The sequence below is a fragment of the Diabrotica virgifera genome, chromosome 6, assembly GCF_917563875.1.
Source record: "Diabrotica virgifera virgifera chromosome 6, PGI_DIABVI_V3a".
NCBI lineage: Eukaryota > Metazoa > Arthropoda > Insecta > Coleoptera > Chrysomelidae > Diabrotica > Diabrotica virgifera.
The window spans coordinates 239,295,883-239,317,569 of record NC_065448.1 but is presented as its reverse complement, the minus strand read 5'-3'; the positions used below and the strand labels follow the sequence as shown (position 1 = coordinate 239,317,569).

Below are 21,687 nucleotides of genomic sequence, written 5' to 3'. Positions count from 1 at the left end.
TGAAGAGGTAATGCGAGAAACTCTGGAAGATGAAACAGTCGGCATAAGAGTAAATGGAGTCTTAATTAACAACATCAGAAATGCAGATGATACAGTAATAATAGCCGATAGTTTACAAGACCTGAGTAAAATAGTAAGGTGTAGTGGGGAGTACGGACTCTCTCTCAATATCAAAAAGACGAAGTTTATGAAAATTAGTAAAAACAACCATAATACTAACGAAATCTTGATAGTAGAGGGCAAGCAGATCGAAAGAGTAAAAAAGTACGCTTACCTAGGAACACTTATAACAGAAAGTAATGACTACACTACAAATAAAAGTCAGAATCGAAAAAGCACGTTTTAATTTTATAAAAATGAAAAAGGTCCTATGTAGCAAAGATTTACCATTAGCTCTTAAAGTACGCCTAACAAAATGTTACGTCTACAGTGTGCTATATTATGAAGTGGAATCATGGACGTTAAATGTAGAGACAATGAGACGACTGAACGCCTTTGAAATGTGGACCTATAGAAGAATTATGAGGGTTTCCTGGGTAGATAGAGTTACGAACAATGAAATACTGAGAAGAATAGATAAAGAGAAGGAAGCTGAACTTACAATTAAAGAAAGACAGCTACAGTATCTCGGACATGTGATGCGGGGCGAGAAGTATGGCATCCTACGACTTATAATGCAAGGAAAGATAGATGGCAAACGAAGCATCAGAAGAAGACGAATTTCATGGCTGAAGAACCTGAGAGAATGGTTTGGATGTAGCTCAAAACAACTATTTAGAGCTACTGCCTCAAAAATTAAAATAGCTATGATGATTGCCAACCTGCGTAGCGGAGATGGCACCTGAAGAAGAAGAAGCTGCCAAGGTATTTGAAATGGTTTATTCGTTCTATCTCTTCTCTCTTAAGAGAAAGCACACCTTGACCTATATTAACCTTTCCAAGTGCCATCCACTTTGTCTTTAAAATGTTGATTTAAAGGCCTCTCCGATAACTTGCTTGACTGATTAGATTTAGTAATGTATGAGGATCTTGTAAATTTTCTGCAAGAATGGCTGTATCGTCATCGGATCTAATATTATTGATGACTTTTCTTAGTCTTACTCCCTCTTGTCTGTCATCCATTCAAGAATCTGCCTCACTATAAGGATTGGTTCTGTGTTGTGGTATAGCAATATACAGTAAAGTGCTTATATATTTTTATTTTTAACAAAACATAATCATTTTATAATATTTATATTTACAATGTATAGAAATAACCTAATCACACTTAAACTTCCTGTTTTAAGTCATATTCGAATTTCAAAGGTCCCATGGTGGAAGGTGTTTCGGGTCTGTTTTTGATCCAATTTCTAATACTTTTAACATCTAGGACGTTTTTCTTAATTTTTTGTAGACTTGGATACGAGTCAAAGGTAGTTTTTCCTAGTATGTTCATGAGTCCTTCGTAGATACAAATGAAAATGATGTCGGCCCATGACAACTAAAAAAAAATAAATTAAGTATATTTGTTCCAAATAAAGAATATCACAAATACGAGTAATGGTTTTCAGTCATATTTTAATGTAAATAAAAGGTATGTTTACATTAAGATATACAAAGAAATATTTGTAGAAACCCAAGGAATGTTTAAATGTTGAGAAAATGTGTTGAAATTGTAAGTAGAACAGTAAAACCAACAGTTTTTTACATACTCCTTTGGATTAACGTCGCTAAAACCGTGGCTATCTTTACGGCTCTTTGTTTTATTTTGTACGCTAATAATTAGAGTTCGACTCCCCACCGAGGAGAAATTTTTGTTTATTTAAATCCATTTACTTTTAATCTTTTGTTGCTTTGAATCGTATAAATGATTAAACTACTAATTAAATATCATCATAATCAATGGTGCTACAGCCCTATGAAAGATCCTCGACCTTCCCAAGTCTATTACGCCAGTCAGTCCTATCCATTGCCAGTTTGATGCGCCTATTTTTCTCCCATCCTCATCTACACCATGCTTCCATCTGAATTTTGACTTACCCCTATTTCTACTTCCCACAGGTTATGACATAAGAACTCTTCTAGGAAGGTTGTTCTGCTGTGAACTTGCTAAATGTCCTGCTCATCTTAGTCTTCCTATTCTTAGAAGTACTACGTCTTTACCGCCAAATTTTTGTTTTTATCTGTGGTATACCTCGTAGTTGTACCTCCTGCTCCAAACACCATTTTCACAGATGCCACCGAATATTCCTCTCAGGATCCTTCGTTTAAATATAAGCAGAAGGTTTTCATCTGCCTTGGAGATGGTCCATGCCTCCGATCCATATGTCAACACTGGTTGTATAAGGGTTTTGTATATGGTTATTTTTATTTTTTGGCTTAAGTTTCTGCTTCTCATATGTCTACTCAGTTTGCTAGGAGCAAAATAGCAGTTGTTTGCTAGAATTATCCTTAGCTTGATTTCTTTCATCATGACGTTCTCCTTGGTGATCAGGGAGCCTAAGTATGTGAATTTGTCCACGACTCCAAAGGTAGAGTTATCAACCGTGAATTTGTGACGGATGTTTCTGGCTCTTTTTGTTGGGTGTTGATGCCATCATCTTAGTTTTCTCCTCGTTTACTTGCAGGCCCATTGAGAAGGTGGTATACATTTCTTCTAGCTTGCGTGTTGTGCGGGCAACTAGGTCCACGTCATCTGGATATGCCAAAATTTGGGATGATTTATTAATAATATTTCCTCTGTTGTCTATTCGGGCATCTCTGACCGCCTTTTCCAGAGCTATGTTGAAGAGGAGACACGCCAATGCATCTCCGTGTCGCAGCCCAACATGCGTTTCAAACGCCTGTGATTGTTCGCCCTGTATTTTGACTTTGCAAACAACTTTACGCATTGTAGGCTTAACCAATATTATCAGTTTATCAGGAATGTGGAATTCATCTATGGCTTCATACAATTTATTTCTTAGGACTTAGGACACTATCATAGGCCGATTAAATATAAATGAAATAAATAACCAGTGTATATCGTCCACACGTTTAACATATCCTGTAATTTACTGGACTCCTAAAAAACCATAGAAGTACGATGGAATCCCTCAGAATGTGGGTCTACAGAAGAATTCATATAAAAGACAGGCTATTAAAAAAAGTAAAGCGAATATACCTAAATCACTTCCGCCACATAGCGGTGATTATGGTGATTATGGAACTAGAAGGTAGAAGGTAGGTATGTAAAACATGGTAGAAGGAATAAAGGTAAAAGGCCGAATACCAACAGGAAGATCTCCAACATTATGTCAATGGAGACAGTATGCTAACAATAATAGGAGTATGACCACGCACTGATAAGGACTCAAGGAATGAGGAGGAAGAGTAATTTATTTGTAAAAATGTATAAACATTTTCAATTTCCTTGCAACACGAAAATGCAGTAGCTGCATAATACTCTGGTTAAATTGGAGAGTGCAGAACCGGTTTCGGAGGTCTTTTCCCTCTCATCAGTAGTCCCATATCCTCTTCTCTCCGATTTTTCCAGGCATCACATTTTGGGCCTTTCCGAATTGCAACGAAAGAAATATCACGGATGAACTAGAGTCATCTACCGAAAAACAAAGTAAGTTATCAATCGAAGTAGCACAGAAAACGACAATATATATCGTTCCCATACCACCAGATTGACGACAGGTGGAATACTTTCTTTGGTTACACCTCCTGAGATTTTTAAAATTTATAAGTCAAACAGGATGCCGAGGAAATTAAGATGAGAGAATTTTAAATAATTCACAACTCATCTGCTCAGCCTGGTAAACGTTCCAACATGAAAGATTCCTTAATACTCCTACAAAAGAGTAAGTGAATTAAAAATGTGTAAACATTTTCAATTTCTTTGCAACACGAAAATGCAGCAGCTGCATAATACTCTGGTTAAATCGGAGAGTACAGGAAGAGTCTATACCGGTTTCGGAGGTCTTTTCCCCCTCATTAGTAGTCCCATATCCTCTTCTCTCCGATTTTTCCAGGCATCACATTTTGGGCCTTTCCGAATTGCAACGAAAGAAATGTCACGGATGAACTAGAGCCATCTACCGAAAAACAAAGTAAGTTATGAATCGAAGTAGCACAGAAAACTACAATAAATATCGTTCCCATACCACCAGATTGACAACAGGTGGAAAACTTTCTTTGGTTACACCTCCTGAGATTTTCAAAATTTATAAATCAAACAGGAAGCCGAGGAAATTAAGATGAGAGAATTTTAAATAATTCACAACTCATCTGCTCAGCGTGGTAAAAGCGTGGAAAGTATTTCACCTGTTGTCAATCTGGTGGTATGGGAACGATACTTATTGTAGTTTTCTGTGCTACTTCGATTGATAACTTACATTGTTTTAATTTATTTGTCTTTCGATTTTGAAATACATATAAGCAACAGCATTAGATAATATGCTGATTGCTACCTTCTTCTTCTTCTTCAAGTGCCGTCTCCTAATCGGAGGTTGGATATCATCATCACTATCTTTACTCTATCCACCGCTGCTCTAAAGAGTTCTATAGAACTGCATCTAAACCAGTCCCTTAAATTCTTTAACCATGACACTCTCCTTCTTCCTATACTCCTTCCGCCTCTTACCTTTCCCTGTATTATCAGTCTTAGCATTTCATATCGCGGTCCCCTCATTACGTGTCCCAGATATTGCAACTTTCTTATTTTTATTGTGTTTATTATTTCGCATTCTTTACCCATTTCTCGCAGTACTTCCGTGTTCGTTTTCCTCTGTGTCCATGCTATTCTAAGCATTCTTCTGTAACACCACATTTCAAATGACTGTAGCTTATTTATGTGTTCTTGCTTTAATGTCCAGCTTTCAAGTCCATATTGTAGTATCGAGAACACGTAGCATCTCAAAGCTCTTGCTCTCAGTTCTAAGCTAAGGTCTTTGTTGCAGAGAACTGTTTTCATCTTTACAAACGCATTTCTTGCTATTTCTATCCTGGTCCTTATTTCTGTTGTTTGATCATTTTTCTCTGAAATCCAGGTTCCTAGGTATTTGTATTTATCAACCCTTTCTATCGGCACATTTCCCAAATGTATGCTTGTTTGTATGTTTGTTTTCTTAGTTATTATCATGTATTTGGTCTTTTTTATATTCATTTTTAGTCCATATTCTTTACAGAAATTGTTTGTTTTGTTCAATAGTAGTTGGAGTTGTTCAGCAGAGCTTGCTATAATCACGGTGTCATCTGCATATCTTATGTTGTTAATAGATCTTCCGTTAATTATTATTCCTTCACTTTGAGATAGCAATGCTTCTTCAAAAATGGCTTCACTATATGCATTAAAGAGTAATGGAGACATAACACATCCCTACCGAACTCCTCTCCTGATTTCAATTTCTGGACTGGGTTCGTTATCTATTACAATTTGTGCTCTTTGATTCCAGTAAAGGTTTGTTATTATTCGTAAGTCCCTTTTGTCTATGTTTTTTGTCTTTAGAATTTGGACTAATTTTTCATGTCTTACTTTGTCAAAAGCCTTCTCAAAATCAACGTAACAAACATGCACATCCACATTCATGTCCATGCATCTTTGAGCTAACACATTAAAAGCAAATAACGCCTCTCTGGTTCCTAGTCCGTTTCTGAACCCAAACTGACTATCATCTATTCCTTCTACTAGTTTTTTGTTTATACGACCATGTATTATTTTCAAGAATAATTTGAGAATGTGACTTATTAATGATATTGTTCTGTATTCACTGCAATCTTTAGCGTTTGTATTTTTAGGGATAGCACAAAAGGTTGAGAGTAACCATTGTTTTGGTATGTTTCCTGTTTTGTACACTGTGTTAAACAAGTCTACGATAATGTCTAAGGTTTCATCATTTATACATTTTAAGCTTTCTACTGGGATTTGGTCTGGACCTACTGCTTTACCATTTTTACTATTTTTTAATGCCGATTTAATTTCTTCTTTTAATATCTTCAAAACCGTATCATCTTCTACTTCGACTTCCATCTGCTCTGTTCTATTGTCTTTGAACAATTCATTTATGTATTCTGTCCATCTCTTTAATTTTTCGTTAGTACTCAACACAAGTTTCCCATCTGTATATTTTAGTATTCCCGGTTTTCTTTTTCTGTTGATCTGCGTTAATTCCTTAATTTTTTTATGTGTGTTAAAATTATCATGTCTTTTCTGGTGTTCTTCTATTTCTGCGCATTGTTCTTTTAACCACTGTTCTTTAGCCTGTTTAATTTTGGATTTTATTTGTTTATCCACATTTTTGTACATCTGATTATCTTTGTTTTTATGCTGACGTCTTTATTCCATTAAATCTAAGATTTCCTCCGTCATCCATTGTTTCTTTTTGTATCTGGTTGGTGTAAGAATTTCTGTTTGACATTTATCTATTTCTGTCTTTATTAATAACCATTTTGTCTCTGTTTCAGTATTTTGTTGGTTTGTTCTTTAACATTCATTAAACGGTTATTAATTTCATCTGTCAGGCGTTGTTTTATGAGTGGGTTTCTTAGTTTACTTGTATCGATTTTTACATCTGTTGTTCTGCGTTTTATTATTTTCATTTTGAGCCTAATTTTGGTCACTACTGGATTGTGATCTGATCCTATGTCGGCACCTGGATAGGTTTTTGAAGATATAATTGCGTTCTTGTATCTTTGTCTAATCAATACATAATCTATTTGGTTTCTTACAATTCTCCCTTCTTGATCTGCTGGTGACTTCCAGGTATATAGTCTTCTCTTTGGCATTTTAAACAATGTATTAGTTATGACAAAATTATTGTTTTGGCAAAATTCGATAAGCCTGTCACCTCTTTCGTTTCTGTTGCCCAGACCATATCCTCCTGTACATTCTTCTAATTTTTCGTCTCCAACCTTTGCGTTAAAATCTCCCATTATAATTGTAACATCCTGCGTTTTAATGGATTTTAAAATATTGTCTAGGTCTTCGTAGAAAGTTTCAATATCGCTCTCTGGTTTGTCCGCAGTCGGAGCATAAACTTGTATTATGTTTAATTTGGGTTTATTCTGCTTTAATTGTAAGAGGATAATTCTGTTGGAGTATGGAATGAAATTGACTACAGCTTTATCCATGTGTTTGTTTAGTATTATCCCGACACCATATCTGTGTGAACCGTGTTGACTTCCTGAATAGTATATTGTTTTATTGTTGATTTTCATCTTTCCTGAGTCGGGCCATTGGACATCGCTGATTCCTAAAATGTCTACATTCAGCCTTTCCATTTCATTAACGGCATTATGTACTTTTCCAGCTTGATGTAGACTTCTAACATTCCACGTCGCTACTTTGCAAGGTTTTCGCATGTTGACGACCGGAGAGGCCTTGCAGTCTTGTGAGTTTCCTCCTCTGCCGGATCTTGTTTTCCGAGTTTCATGATCAGTAGAGTGTTTGGTTATGTTGTTAGTCATGATGATTAACTAGGGATGCTCTATGAGCCTTTAATTGCTACCACATTCTTTCAAAAGAGAGAAACTCAACTTGTTACGTAAAAAGTGGAAAAATCACTCCAAAATGGATTATAAACTGAAGAAGAAAAGAAGATGAAGTTAATAGTTAGTGAGGCAGTAATCCAACAACAAATGCAAGTTTGCTTGTGCAAGTAAGTACAAATTAAACTGGACAGTGAAGACAGGCTCCGAAGAAAAAAGCTTTAAAACTTGTAATACCTTTAAAGCTTTGTTCTTCTTTTTTTTTAAGGACAGAAACAAGTATTTGGAAATGTTGATTTAAAGATTGAGTTGGATATAAAGATGGACTACAAATAAAACGATATCTTTGGATAATGAAAAGATTGTGAAAAGTAATAGTTTTAAGTACATAGTATAAGAATAATATGAAGTATGTAGAGGTGCATGTAGTAGAATTAGGATTGGATGTAATGTGTTAAAGAAAAATTCCAATGGAGCTGTAGAAAAAGTGGTATAGAACAGTCATAAGAGAGTGAGCATAGGTTAAGACGGTTTGGTTATGTTCAATGTCAAGGTGTTAATAACCCAATGATTCTAAATATTTTATACATACCCTATCAAGAGCGGTATAACCACCATTCTGCTTTGCATGTTCTTCTAATTTTCCAAGGAAGAGTGGTACAGATTCTTTCACTTTTTTATTTTTCTCATCTTTCTTGGCAGCATCTGTTTCAAACACATATTCGAATGCAACTGTAAAAGAAAATTATATTATAAGAAAAATTGGTGATTGGTACAATAATTATTTTAACAACTGAAGATTAGTTCTGGTGTCATAATCTATCTCATCATGAGTTCATTATAAAGATGAATTCCTCAAGTATAGTCCTGGTAATGTTTGTGTTGCTAGTCAATACATAATTCAGCCTCCAATATTATTTGCTTTGACTAACAGGATGGTCAAATAGGCTACTGCCAAAATATATAATTCCAGAGGAGGGAGACTTGTGATAACCTCTAATGAAGCTGTTCCTGTACTATTCAAGGCTCCTGTTATGTTTAGAAGCACTTGTCTTTGTAAGATGGTGAGAAAGGTCACAAAAGATTTCAAAGTCAACTTTTTCCACCAAAGTACTGAAGCATAAGTAACTGTCGGTCATAGGTACCACTGATCCATATAACCAACAGATTACCTTTGATTTCAATCCCTAGATTTTAACAACTCATCTGCAGTTCCAGAAGAGTCGCTTAGCCCTATTGGTTATATTGGTAATATGAGTGTTAGGTATTAACTCCTTCTTTAACTGTTTTTGTTTGCATATGTACCATAAGTCTTCTCCTTGTTTAAACTCTCTCTCCCGTTTATTCTATATGAGACCTATTTCCATTGAAACAATTTAGTCTCCTTTATAAAGTTCTTTAACCAATAAAATTCATATAATACATTGTTAGACCAGGGCGCATCTGTAAAAATATTAGTACATTTGGACGTTGAGAGGTGACTCAAATTTTTTTGCAGAAATTGCTTGAAAATAAATCAAGTAATAATATTTGAGTTATCCTCCCTCTCGAAAAGGCCCGGAACATTGTTTAAATAATCAAAATATCAAAAAATTAAGGAAAAATTCGATTTTTTTCTTGGTTTTTTTATTATAACTTTAAAAGTGTTCATTTACGAGAAAAGTTGCACTGACATAAAAGTTGCGTAATTAAATTTCCTACAACATAGAATTGGTTAAAAAATTTAAAAAATAGTCACCCTCGTTGCAAAATAGCAATAATTGTGAAAAAAAAACATACAAAAACAAGTATTCGCATTTTACGTTTATCAACCATTTGTGCTACACTTATGACCTTCATATTTCACCCTGAAAAACTTTATGATACATTAAAACAATACTGTAAATTTCATTAAGATCGGTTCAATAGATTTTGCAAAATAAATTTTGCAATCCAGCTTTCGTAAAAAAAATTCATTGTTTCAAAATGTTACAGGACTGAAAATAAAGCAGATAGCAAGTTGAAATTTTTTTTGCTTATAGGTGTACTGTACCTTTCATTTGCAATTTTGCAAAATTAAAATCGATTAACACCACGGCGTCAGGAATTTTTTTAAATAAACATTAATTATTGGTGCTACGCGCAGGACAGCGGATAGTTTGCTCTGATTGGGCATTCCAATGACCTTTGATAATGATTGATACATTTTAATTTTTATTACATTTCGATATAAATAAATTAATTTGTTTATTGCAAAATAAAAACATATACTCTATCCTTTGAAATAACACTTTTATTAGCAAAAACTTTCTTTGTTCATATATTTTAACTTAAATAATAAAAGTTTATTATTTTTAAACATATGCAATTATTTAAACAATATTTCACAAACAATAATAAAATTAGTTTGATTTTTGTGGAATTAAAATATTAAAATACAACAAAATATAGAATAAGAAAATAATATATTAGATAAAGATTGGAAGAAATTTTGGTGGAAATGGTAGCACCAAAAATTATTGTTTATTTCAAAAATTTTCTGACGCCGTTGTAATTAATCGATTTTAATTTTAAAAATTGCAAATGAAAGGTACAGTACACTTCTATAAGCAAAAAAAAATTCAACTTGCTATCTGTTTTATTTTCAGTCCTGTAATATTTTGAAAAAATGAATTTTTTTGCGAAAGCTGGATTGCAAAATTTATTTTGCAAAATCTATTGAACCAATCTTAATTAAATTTACAGTATTGTTTTACGGTATCATAAAGTTTTTCTGGGTGAAATATGAAGGTCCTAAGTGTGGCATAAATGGTTGAAAAACGTAAAATGCGAATACTTGTTTTTGTATGGTTTTTTCGCAATTATTGCTATTTTGCAACTAGGGTGACTATTTTTTAAATTTTTAACAAATTCTATATTGTAGAAAATTTAATTACGCAACTTTTATGTTAGTACAACTTTTCTCGGAAATGAATACTTTTAAAGTTATAATCAAAAAATGAAGAAAAAAATCGAATTTTTCCTTCAATTTCTGACATTTTGATTATTTAAACAATGTTCCGGACCTTTTTGAGAGGGAGGATAACTCAAATATTATTATTTGATTTATTTTCAAGCAATTTCTGCAAAAAAATTTGAGTCACCTCTCAACGTCCATCTCAAAACAGATGCGCCCTTGACTATGTGTACCTGTATTAAAATACATATCTATTTACAATGGCAAATAAAATGTAGGTATAATTATATCTATATGTGTTACGTGATAAATAATATGTATTATTAAGGATAAAGTTCAAGGTCTGCCAATCATTTAAAAATAACTAAAATTTGTGTCCCTAGTAAAATTCTGTCTAATTTATTATATAAAAAAATTATGACATTAAATTGTGTTTAATCATTAAATGATAAATACCTACTATAACAAGTTTATTTTGATGTGAAAAATATATCACCTCATACAAAAAAGATAAGGCAGTATCTGTGGTAATAAAAAGCACACAATAAATGCAAATACAAAATTCTAATTTTGGAGTTATAGGAAAGGCATACTACTTTATTGCTATATTTATTATAAACTTAATCAATTATAGACCAGGGCGCATCTGTAAAAATATTAGTACATTTGGACGTTGAGAGGTGACTCAAATTTTTTTGCAGAAATTGCTTGAAAATAACTCAAATAATAATATTTGAGTTATCCTCCCTCTCATAAAGGTCCGGAACATTGTTTAAATAATCAAAATGTCAAAAAATGAAGGAAAAATTCGATTCTTTTCTTCGTTTTTTGATTATAACTTTAAAAGTATTCATTTCCGAGAAAAGTTGCACTGACATAAAAGTTGAGTAATTAAATTTTCTACAATATAGCATTGGTTAATTTTTTTTTAAATTGTCACCGTTGTTGCAAAATAGAAATAATTGCGAAAAAACACAAAAAAAAACAATTAGGACCTTCAAGTTTCACCCAGAAAAACTTTATGATATAATAAAACAATACTGTAAATTTCATTAAGATTGGTTTAACAGATTTTGCAAAATAAATTTTGCAATCCAGCTTTCGCAAAAAAATGCATTTTTTCAAAATGCTGCAGGACTAAAAATAAAGCAGACAGCAAGTTAAATTTTTCTTTACATATAGAAGAATACTGTACCTTTCATTTGCAATTTGCAAAATTAAAATCGGTTAACTACCACGGCGCCGGCGTCAGGAATATTTTTAAATAAACATTAATTTTTGGTGCTACGCGCAGGACAGCAGATAGGTTAATTGGGCATTCCAATGACCTTTGACAATGATTGATAAATTTTAATTTTTAGTACATTTCGATATAAATAAATAAATTTGTTTATTGCAAAATAAAAACACATACCCTGTCCTTTAAAATAATACTTTTTTTAGCAAAAACTTTCTTTGTTCATACATTTTAACTTAGAGAATAAAAGTTTATTATTTTTAAACATATGCCATTGTTTAAACAATATTTCACAAACAATAATCAAATTAGTTTGATTTTTGTGGAATTAAAATATTAAAATACAACAAAATATAAAGTAGGAAAATAATATATTAGATAAAATTGGTAGCCGTAATATTCGATGATTTTTGACAGGTCATTGGAATGTCCAATCACAGCAAACGTATCCGCTGTCCTGTGCGTAGCACCCAATATTAGTGTTTATTTAAAAAAATTCCTGACGCCGTGGTAATTAACCGATTTTAATTTTGTAAATTGAAAATGAAAGGTACGATACTCTTCTATATGCAAAAAAAACTTCAACTTGCTACATGCTTTATTTTCAGTCCTGCAACATTTTGAAAAAATTCATTTTTTGCGAAAGCTGTATTGCAAAATTTATTTTGCAAAATCTATTAAACCGATGTTAACGAAATTTACAGTATTATTTTAATATATCATAAAGTTTTTCTTAGTGAAATATAAAGGTCCTAAGGGTAGCAGAAATGGTTGAAAAACGTAAAATGCGAATATTTGTTTTTTTATGGGTTTTTCGCAATTATTGCTATTTTGGAAAAAAGGTGACAATTTTTAAAATTTTTACCCAAACCTATACTGTCGGAAATTCAATTGCGCAACTTTTGTGTCAGTACAAGTTTTCTGAAAAAAAGAGTACTTTTAAAGTTATAATCAAATAACGAAAAAAAAAATCGAATTTCTCCTTCATTGTTTGACATTTTAAATATTTAAACAATGTTCCGGACCTTTTTGAGCGGGAGGATAACTCAATTAATATTATATGAGTTACCTCCAAGCAATTTCTGCAAAAAAAATCTCAAAACAGATGCGTCCTGGACTAAAAGAAAATAAAAAAGACCTTTCAGAGCCTAGTACTGAATATTACCATATATGGAGCGGAAGTATGGCCAATGACAACAATAGTACAAAATAAAATAGGCCAATTGAATTGGACTTTATGATAAGATGTCTACTAATCACCAGGTAAGATAAACAGAGAACAGAGAAAATATGGAACAGAATCGAAGTAGAATGCTCAATTTAAAAAAAAAATGGAAAACAGAGTCCTGCATTGGCACGGGCATGTACAAAGAATGCCAGAGCTCAGATGGCGGAAGAAAACAGAGAGATAGAAACCTCAAAGAAGGTGACTAGGATAATATAGGGCAGTGGAGTAAGAAAAATGGCGAATTTATAATGGGAAAAATTCGAAGAAAAAGAAGAAATATATAACATCTATCTTCAATATTTGCAATACTCAATACAAAGTTTTAGATGTTTCTAAAATTTAAGTAGAATTCTCCTTTTCAAGAAGTTTAAAAATCCTTGTCGCAGACAGAACTGTTAAACTAAATACCTATTACAATTTCCAGTTTTTGTTTAAAATATTCTGTTTAGAATTTAGTTCTCCAATTAAACTAAAATTTATTACTTACGTTTTTGCAAGTCTAGAAGGGTTTCCACAGCAACATCAATTCTAAGATTTTCTCTAGCATCTTTTCCATCAAGTTTCACTATCGAAGCCAAATATCTGCAAATGGAGATACTGTGAGGAATTTGTTTTCCATCGATTTCCAGTACCGGAAGCTGGCCAAGAGGAGTAGCTAAAGTTAAAAAAATATTATAGTTAAAATTTTTTTAAAACAGAATTTACATTATAAATAATAAGGGATATAAGAAGAACAAAAACAAGTAACTCTTATTACTCTTGACGCTGAAAGAGAAAAAATTACATTAGCAGCATGCTATTGCCCTCGAAAATACAATAAAAAAAGAAAACTAATAATCTGGCCAATCAATTTATCTTAATATTAAATTAAATTGCCAAGAACACTGTCAGGGGATCGAAACTGACCACTAAAGCAAGGGAAACCCAAAACAGAGGCAACCTCCAAAAGACTCTTGAGAATGTTATCGAAGTTGTTTAAAAAACTACTTCGAAAAAGATTAAAACCAAAAATAAAGAGCAAGGATCTAACTGCTTCACATCAATGTGGTATTAATCAAGGTAGGTACTTCTCCTTGATGTACCTATCCGTAACGAAAGTTATGCTGAACCAGGCTCCTAGGTTCCTTACTGATATTGTTCTCCTTTTTCCTGGCTCGTGTTCCAAATATTTTTCCATCTGGCTTGTAGGAGGGTATATCTGGATTCACCTCGCATAATGTGTCAGAAGTATTGTAATTTTCGAGATTTGATGGTAGTCAGTACATCTTAACTAAGTTCTAAACTAAGTGAGGGTAGCCAGACATGGTGATAGGTTGGACAGTGGCAGCTGGCTGTTACAAAACTGACCATGCGGCGAGAATGATAGCCACAGAAACGGCACATATACAGCGGTGCAGAAGGCAAAGGGAAACCACTGCACTATTTTCCCAAGAGAATTTCTTCCCATAACGATGACAATTTCGGCAAGTGAAGATGGAATGTGTAGCGACCCGACTCACGCTCGGCGCCATCTCGGTTCCGGGTCGGATGGTGTGAAATTTGCTACCGGCTGCCAAGGTGTGAGGGATCAGGCACCTGGCAGAAATTGTGCGACTGAATCCAAATTTTCATTTAATTTAAGAAAATGTCAGCGAATTGGTACATGGAACGTCCAGGGACTGATCCAAAATCCTGGAAAGTTACACATAATTGAAAAAGAAATGGCAGACCACAATCTTTCGGTACTGTGACTCTCAGAAGCTCACTGGAGAGGAAAAGGGCATTTTAAAACAACTGCTGGCAACGTCGTCTATTTTTCAGGCCCAGATAACAAAAGTACAAATGGAGTCGCAATAATTGTACCCTCTAAACTTAACGACTGCGTAATTGGATATAATACTATTGATGACAGGATAATATCCCTTAAAATGAGAATATCCACCAATACCCTACACCTTGTCCAGGTATACGCTCCTACAACAGCTGCACAAGAAGAAGACATCAACAGGTTCTATGGTTGTTTAGAAGAAACTGTTCGCGCTATTCCGAATCGTGAACTCGTCATAATTTTAGGAGATTTTAACGCCAAAGTGGGGTCATCTAATGAAAATATTGAAGGAGTGCTGGGCAAAAATGGACTAGGACAGAGAAATGAGAATGGTGACCGTCTAGTGGAGTTCTGTGTAGAACAACATCTTACAATTACAAACACATTATATCAACATCATCCACGGAGATTATACACATGGCGCAGCCCAGATGGACGAACAAGGAATCAAATAGACTACATCCTAATAAGATCAAGATGGAAATCGTCGTCCATCAACTGTAAAACATATCCTGGCGCAGACTGTGGAAGCGATCATCAACTCTTGGTATTGAACGTTCGACTTCGTTTTAAAGTCCCCAAAAGAAGACCCCAGAGAAAAGTCATGTTTCTAAGTCCATCAAAAATCAATTACTTCCGACAAAACCTAGAAGATGCTCTTTCTTTAGACCAAGTAGATAATGACCCTGAGAGCACTTGGATCTATCTCAAAGATAAGGTAATCGAGGCTGCAAAAGACTGTGAGGCAGCGGTTTCCACTGGCCGTAAGCCATGGATATCCGATAATACGTGGACTGTGATTCAACGCAGAAAAGCACATAAAACTAGATACGGAACAAACGATGAATACAGAGCGTTATCGAGAGAAATCAGAAAACAGTGCCGCAAAGATAAAGCTGATTACATCTCTCAAATATGCAGAGAGATAGAGGAACATGGCTGTCGAAATGAACCGAGTGACTTATTCCAGAAGATCAAACTCCTTACTAGAGAGTTTAAACCTCAAACGTGGTCTGTAATAGATAAGGAAGGTAATTTAAAGACCGATACTGATGAAATATTGGAAACATGGCGAAACTACTGTGGCGAGCTATATAAAAATAACGAGGTATCAGCAGAAAATCAGTGGCCTTCTGACTAACCTAGAGAACCTACTGTCTTACTCGCTGAAGTCAAAGATGCAATTAAATCACTAAAGGGAAATAAATCCCCAGGCATTGATTCAATACCATGTGAAATACTACAGTTACTGGGTGACAAAGGATTACATATCATCCATTCTATCTGTGTCGCTGTTTGGAATTCAGGAAAATGGCCATCTGATTGGTGTACCTCAATTTATATCCCACTACACAAAAAAGGAACTACTACCAGATGTGAAAACTACCGCACACTGTCACTAATAACACATGCTAGTAAAATCTTGTTGCATATCATCAAAAACAGATTAAAAACCTATCTACATTACCAAATACCTCAGGAACAAGCGGGGTTTGTAAAGGGTAAAGGTACAAGGGAACAAATCCTGAACCTGAGACAACTCATTGAAAAGTCTAGAGAATTTCAAGTACCTATGATTATATGCTTCGTTGACTACCAAAAGGCATTTGATTGTGTAAGCTGGATAAATCTGTGGTCAATTTTAATAGAAATGGGCGCACCAATGCACCTGGTGACACTTATTAAAAATCTATACCAGTCTAATATAGCGACAGTACGACTAGATCAGAAGTTCTCAAACCAATTCAAGACCGAGAGAGGTGTTAGACAAGGATGCGTGTTGTCACCTGACTTATTTAACATTTATGGTGAACATGTCATGAGGATGGTTTTAGAAGGATGGGCCGGTGGAGTAACAGTAGCTGGTAAGAAAATCTCCAATTTAAGATTTGCTGATGACACTACACTTATAGCAGCAAATGAGCAAGAAATGTTTGATCTTCTGCGAAGAGTTGAGTACGAAAGCAATAGAGTTGGTCTGAAAATCAATAAAGCTAGGACAAAAATAATGGTGGTCGACAGATTTGACACTATTCAACTGACTAACATATTACAGGAATACCAGATAGTAAACACCTTTGTCTATCTCGGGTCTAGTATAACTAACGATGGTAACTGTGAAGCAGAAGTTCGGAGACGTATTGGTATGGCAAAAAATGCGATGAGTCGCCTAACTAAAGTTTGGAAAGACAGATCTATCTCTCAAAATATCAAGATGAGACTGGTGAATGCCCTTGTATTCTCAATATTTCTATACGGAGCAGAGACTTGGACTCTTCGCGCATGCGAGCGCCAAAAAATTGATGCCTTTGAGATGTGGTGCTGGAGAAGAATGCTGCGCATACCTTGGACAGCTCATAGGACAAACGTTTCCATTCTAAACCAACTCAATATTAAAAAAAGGCTGTCCACAATATGTCTGCAACGAATTCTGCAATTCTTTGGTCACGTAGTTCGCAGAGGTGACGACAGTTTGGAGAGATTAATTGTTTCTGGAAACGTTCCGGGGAGAAGATCAAGAGGACGATCACCAACTAGATGGTCTGACCAAATAAAGCATTCAGCTGGAAACTCATTCTGCGCAGCTCTTAGAGCAGCTGAAGATAGAGACCAATGGAGAAACATTGTTAGGAATATTGGAAGAAATCACGATCCTCAGTAATGGGGAAACGACAGGAGAGAGAGAGTACATCTTAGTACTTATAGAGGAGATAAATGTGTTATGGAATAGTCGGGAAATACGGAATACCGAGTTTACAGCTCTGTTAGGTGCTTCCATCATCTAAAAATACCATGAATTACCGAATAATATTATGCCGATAGAATCCCATTATATTATGCAGCCAGAGTTGACCGCTTGTTGTTGCTCTACAACGCACTACAGTAGGAAGTTTGTTTTGTAACCTTCAAAAGTTTTGCAGGTCATTTTTTAAACATTTTAATCTACAACTATACATTTGATTTAAACATTGAGGTCAATCATAATGTACTTAAAGTAAAAGAAGTGTAGCTTTGCATAGCTTGGTCGTTTGTTAGCTAATAGTGTTTTGTCCATCAGTTTAAAGGTTATTTTTCCAAGATGGCGTGTCGGTTATTATGGAATAGTAGGTAGATGTTTTTAAAAGAATGATTTGCTAAGGAACCAGAAAACAAAGACTCTGAATGTATCTTCTGTAATGGAAAATTCTTCAAAGCTAAACGAGGAGAGATTTGGATTTAATGCTTAAATTGTTCTTTGTGGGCTTCAAAAGTTTTGCAGGTCATTTTTTAAACATTTTAATCTACAACTATACATTTGATTTAAACATTGAGGTCAATCATAATGTACTTAAAGTAAAAGAAGTGTAGCTTTGCATAGCTTGGTCGTTTGTTAGCTAATAGTGTTTTGTCCATCAGTTTAAAGGTTATTTTTCCAAGATGGCGTGTCGGTTATTATGGAATAGTAGGTAGATGTTTTTAAAAGAATGATTTGCTAAGGAACCAGAAAACAAAGACTCTGAATGTATCTTCTGTAATGGAAAATTCTTCAAAGCTAAACGAGGAGAGATTTGGATTTAATGCTTAAATTGTTCTTTGTGGGCCCACCTTGAGTGTACCGGAACAGAAAAAGAAGACTATGTGTGTGATTTTTGTAAATAGAGTAGAAGTAGTAATGCCTAGCCTATAATCTTAAAAATATGGTTTTTATAGTTGAAAATATTTCTTTTCAATTAATGTTTCATGAAGTATATTTTTTTTTCAATGGTTATAACATATATTCCATATTACCTGACTATTTCATATTAACCTCCATTTGCAACTTTTTTTTTGTAATAAATATTTTTATAAAACAAAATAAATATTTCATTTCTTTCAAGTGATAGTTCATTGCAATAAGTTTTAGTATAGAGTAATGATGATTTTGAAAATTTTTATTCAAAAAAGAGTAACTTATTTTGAAAAATGTAAATGGTATTCCATAATACCCTCCTCTCCTCTAATACAGGGAAAGATAAGAGGCGGAAAGAGTATAGGAAGAAGGAGAGTGTCATGGTTGAAGAATTTAAGGGGCTGGTTTAAATGCATTTCTATAGAACTTTTCAGAGCAGCGGTAGATAGAGTAAAGATAGTGATGGTGGAGAAGTACTTAAAGAAAAAGTACATCTCAGCTCTTCCACACCCCTCTCAGGACCGTTTCATTTGTGATCCGGTCAGTCCACGGGATTTTACGTATTCTCCGATATAACCATATCTCACATGCTTCAAATTTTCATATTTGCACATATCTTCGTTTAAGATCCATGATATAACACCATAAATATGAACAGACAAGACGTAGCATCGTAGAATTGTTACTATTATGCCAAGAGAGAGGTTGTGGCTTTTGTGGAAGGCCTCTATCCGGTTGAAGATGGATCTAGCTCTTCCCATGCGCGCTCTCGTCTCTTGGTTGTTGTGCCGAGGTAGAGTTAGTGCGTCACTCTTTCTACATGTGTTTGGTTGACATAGAGTTGACCTTCTGCAATTTTTTTCTTGTTAGCTATCGTCTTTTTTACGTTTACATTGAGTCCATATCGTTGACTGTAACACGAGATATTTTTACAAGAACTTGTAGGTCTTCCAGGCTGTTCGAAAATCCTATGGTGTTATCTACATCCCTGACGTTGCTTAGCCGTTACCCGCTTAGTAAAATGCCTTTTCAGTTTCGGACAAAGCCTCAATAAATATAATATATTATAATATAATATACGTAAGTGTAAACAAAATCCTCTACTCACAATCCGTATTAAGGGTTTATTACATTAAAGTAAGATGGAGCGACCGGTTTCGTTGTTTACATGTTGGACAGCGTTGTCAGGCCCACAAGAAACTTAGGATATAAGTATAAGATCTTGTAGAGTTTCGTTAACTGCTGATGGTTGATATGAACTAATCATGTATGCCTGTCCATCCAGTCACTCATTTTTTTGTGTGTGTAAATAAATATTTCCCCAGAGCAGAAATTGAGCAGAAATCAGAGAAGACAAAAGATAGGTACACAGAAAATAATCTTTTTCGTGAAAGTATTTTGATTATTGACACATATTATGTCACAAAATACGATTGTTATAAAAGAACATAGAGATGGATTATAAAATAATAATCGACAAATTAATGTATTGTAAGGAAGAATCATTAATGTTTAGAGACTTTAAATTAAACATAATTAATTCATTAATTCATAATAGAGGTTCAAATGTAAACATAATTAATTCACTAACCAGCTTAATAAAAAAAACTCAGCGCTGGAATAGCTACATAATCAGTGCTACATATTCAGACAGAATACACAAGATACAGTTCTCGAAAATTAATATAGAAGAGTGAATAGAAATAGAGAAGGTGGCCAGATAACCACACCTTGTACACCACCGTGTACTTTAACGTTGGAATTAATTTATTAAATAAATTGTTGTACTTACTTGGTTTTATTTTAGGCCAATCTTCCCTGGCAATACGTTCGTCTTCGAATGGAATTTCTCCATAGCTTAAAAGCATTCGAATAGGTTCACCTCTTGCGGTAAAGTTAAAGTATCTTACTTTATAAGTGTGCGCCATTTTAATTTTAAGTTTTACAACAACTTTCACAACCTGCACCTGTATCTCTTATAAAGATATATTTTATATAAAATAGTTTTATATCTATGACGGTGACTAATGTTTTGAATATCTTATCGTGAAGTTGTACTATAACGATATATAATTATCATATTAGAAAAATCCTTGAAGATATTCGAATACCATAGGCCAGAGGTTCTCAATATGTGGTACATGTACCATTGGTGGTAAATATCATTATTTGAAGTGGTACACAAAATCCAAAAACAGACAAAAACACTACCACTTTATAGTTTATTAGATTACCTAGCTAGGTAGGTATTTCAGTTAGGTGGTACAAATAATAATGAAAAGTACATATTTTGTGGTACATGACTCAAAAAGATTGAGGACTAATGCCGTAGGCAGTCGGACTAAAAAAAAATATGGTAACGTGTACATAAACAGGTTTAGGTAGACTAGGTTCACCGGAATTAAAAATGATGGGTTTTTAATTTTTGAACCGGAATATAAGAAATTTTTAATACGACATAAAATTACATCATTTTAATCAAAAATGAATAACCATTTTCAATTTCGTCCCAAAACGAAAATAGAGCCGCATCATATTCTAGTCCAATCAGAGAGTGCAGCAAGCACTTCTACCGGTTTCGAAACTTATTAGTCTCTCATCAGGAGGCACATATGCTGCTCTCCCCGATCCAACCAAAACAAACCCCGGCGTGCAGTCACGGATTGCAACGAACGAAATGGCATAGATGCCCTAGCGGCAACTGCTAGGAAAAGACTAAGTTTTCAATCCAATGGCATATAAAACAACATAATGTTATTCTTGATCTTTACCGCGCTGAGCAGATGGGACGTGAATTATAAATTGTAAAATTCCCTCTTCTTCCTTAGTCTCAACATCCGTTATGACTTGCAAATTGTAGAAGCCTCGGAGGTGGAACCAGAGAAGGTTCCCATTGTTTTCAGTCTGATGGCATGTAGAATAACATTATGTTTTTTATATGCCATTGGATTGAAAACTTAGTCTTTTGCTAGCAGTTGCCGCTAGGGCATCTATGCCATTTCGTTCGTTGCAGTCCGTGACTGCACGCCGGGGTTTGTTTTGGTTGGATCGGTGAGAGCAGCATATGTGCCTCCTGATGAGAGACTAATAAGTTTCGAAACCGGTAGAGGTGCTTGCTGCACTCTCTGATTATACTAGAATATGATGCGGCTGTATTTTCGTTTTGCAACGAAATTGAAAATGATTATTCATTTTTGATTTACATGTTTACTCTGATTGGAGTACGAAGGGAACCAATCTCGTTGAAACTTTACCGCGCTGAGCAGATGGGACGTGAATTATAAACTGTAAAATTCCCCCATCTTCCTTAGTCTCAGCATCCGTTATGGCTTGAAAATTGTAGAAGCCTCGGAGGTGTAACCAGAGAAGGTTCCCATTG

General features: G+C 34.4%; 1 protein-coding gene across 1 annotated transcript; it reads right to left on the bottom strand.

Annotated features, from left to right (window-relative positions):
• Positions 1-1,182: 1,182 nt before the first annotated feature.
• Positions 1,183-20,370, bottom strand: LOC126886794 (glutathione S-transferase-like). The gene is made up of 4 exons (XM_050653852.1): positions 20,101-20,370; positions 13,340-13,507; positions 8,045-8,184; positions 1,183-1,480 (listed from the first exon to the last, which is right to left on the bottom strand). Exons 1-4 carry the CDS (start codon positions 20,234-20,236, stop codon positions 1,268-1,270), a joined length of 657 nt encoding a protein of 218 aa, XP_050509809.1. The 5' UTR covers positions 20,237-20,370; the 3' UTR covers positions 1,183-1,267.
• Positions 20,371-21,687: the final 1,317 nt, after the last annotated feature.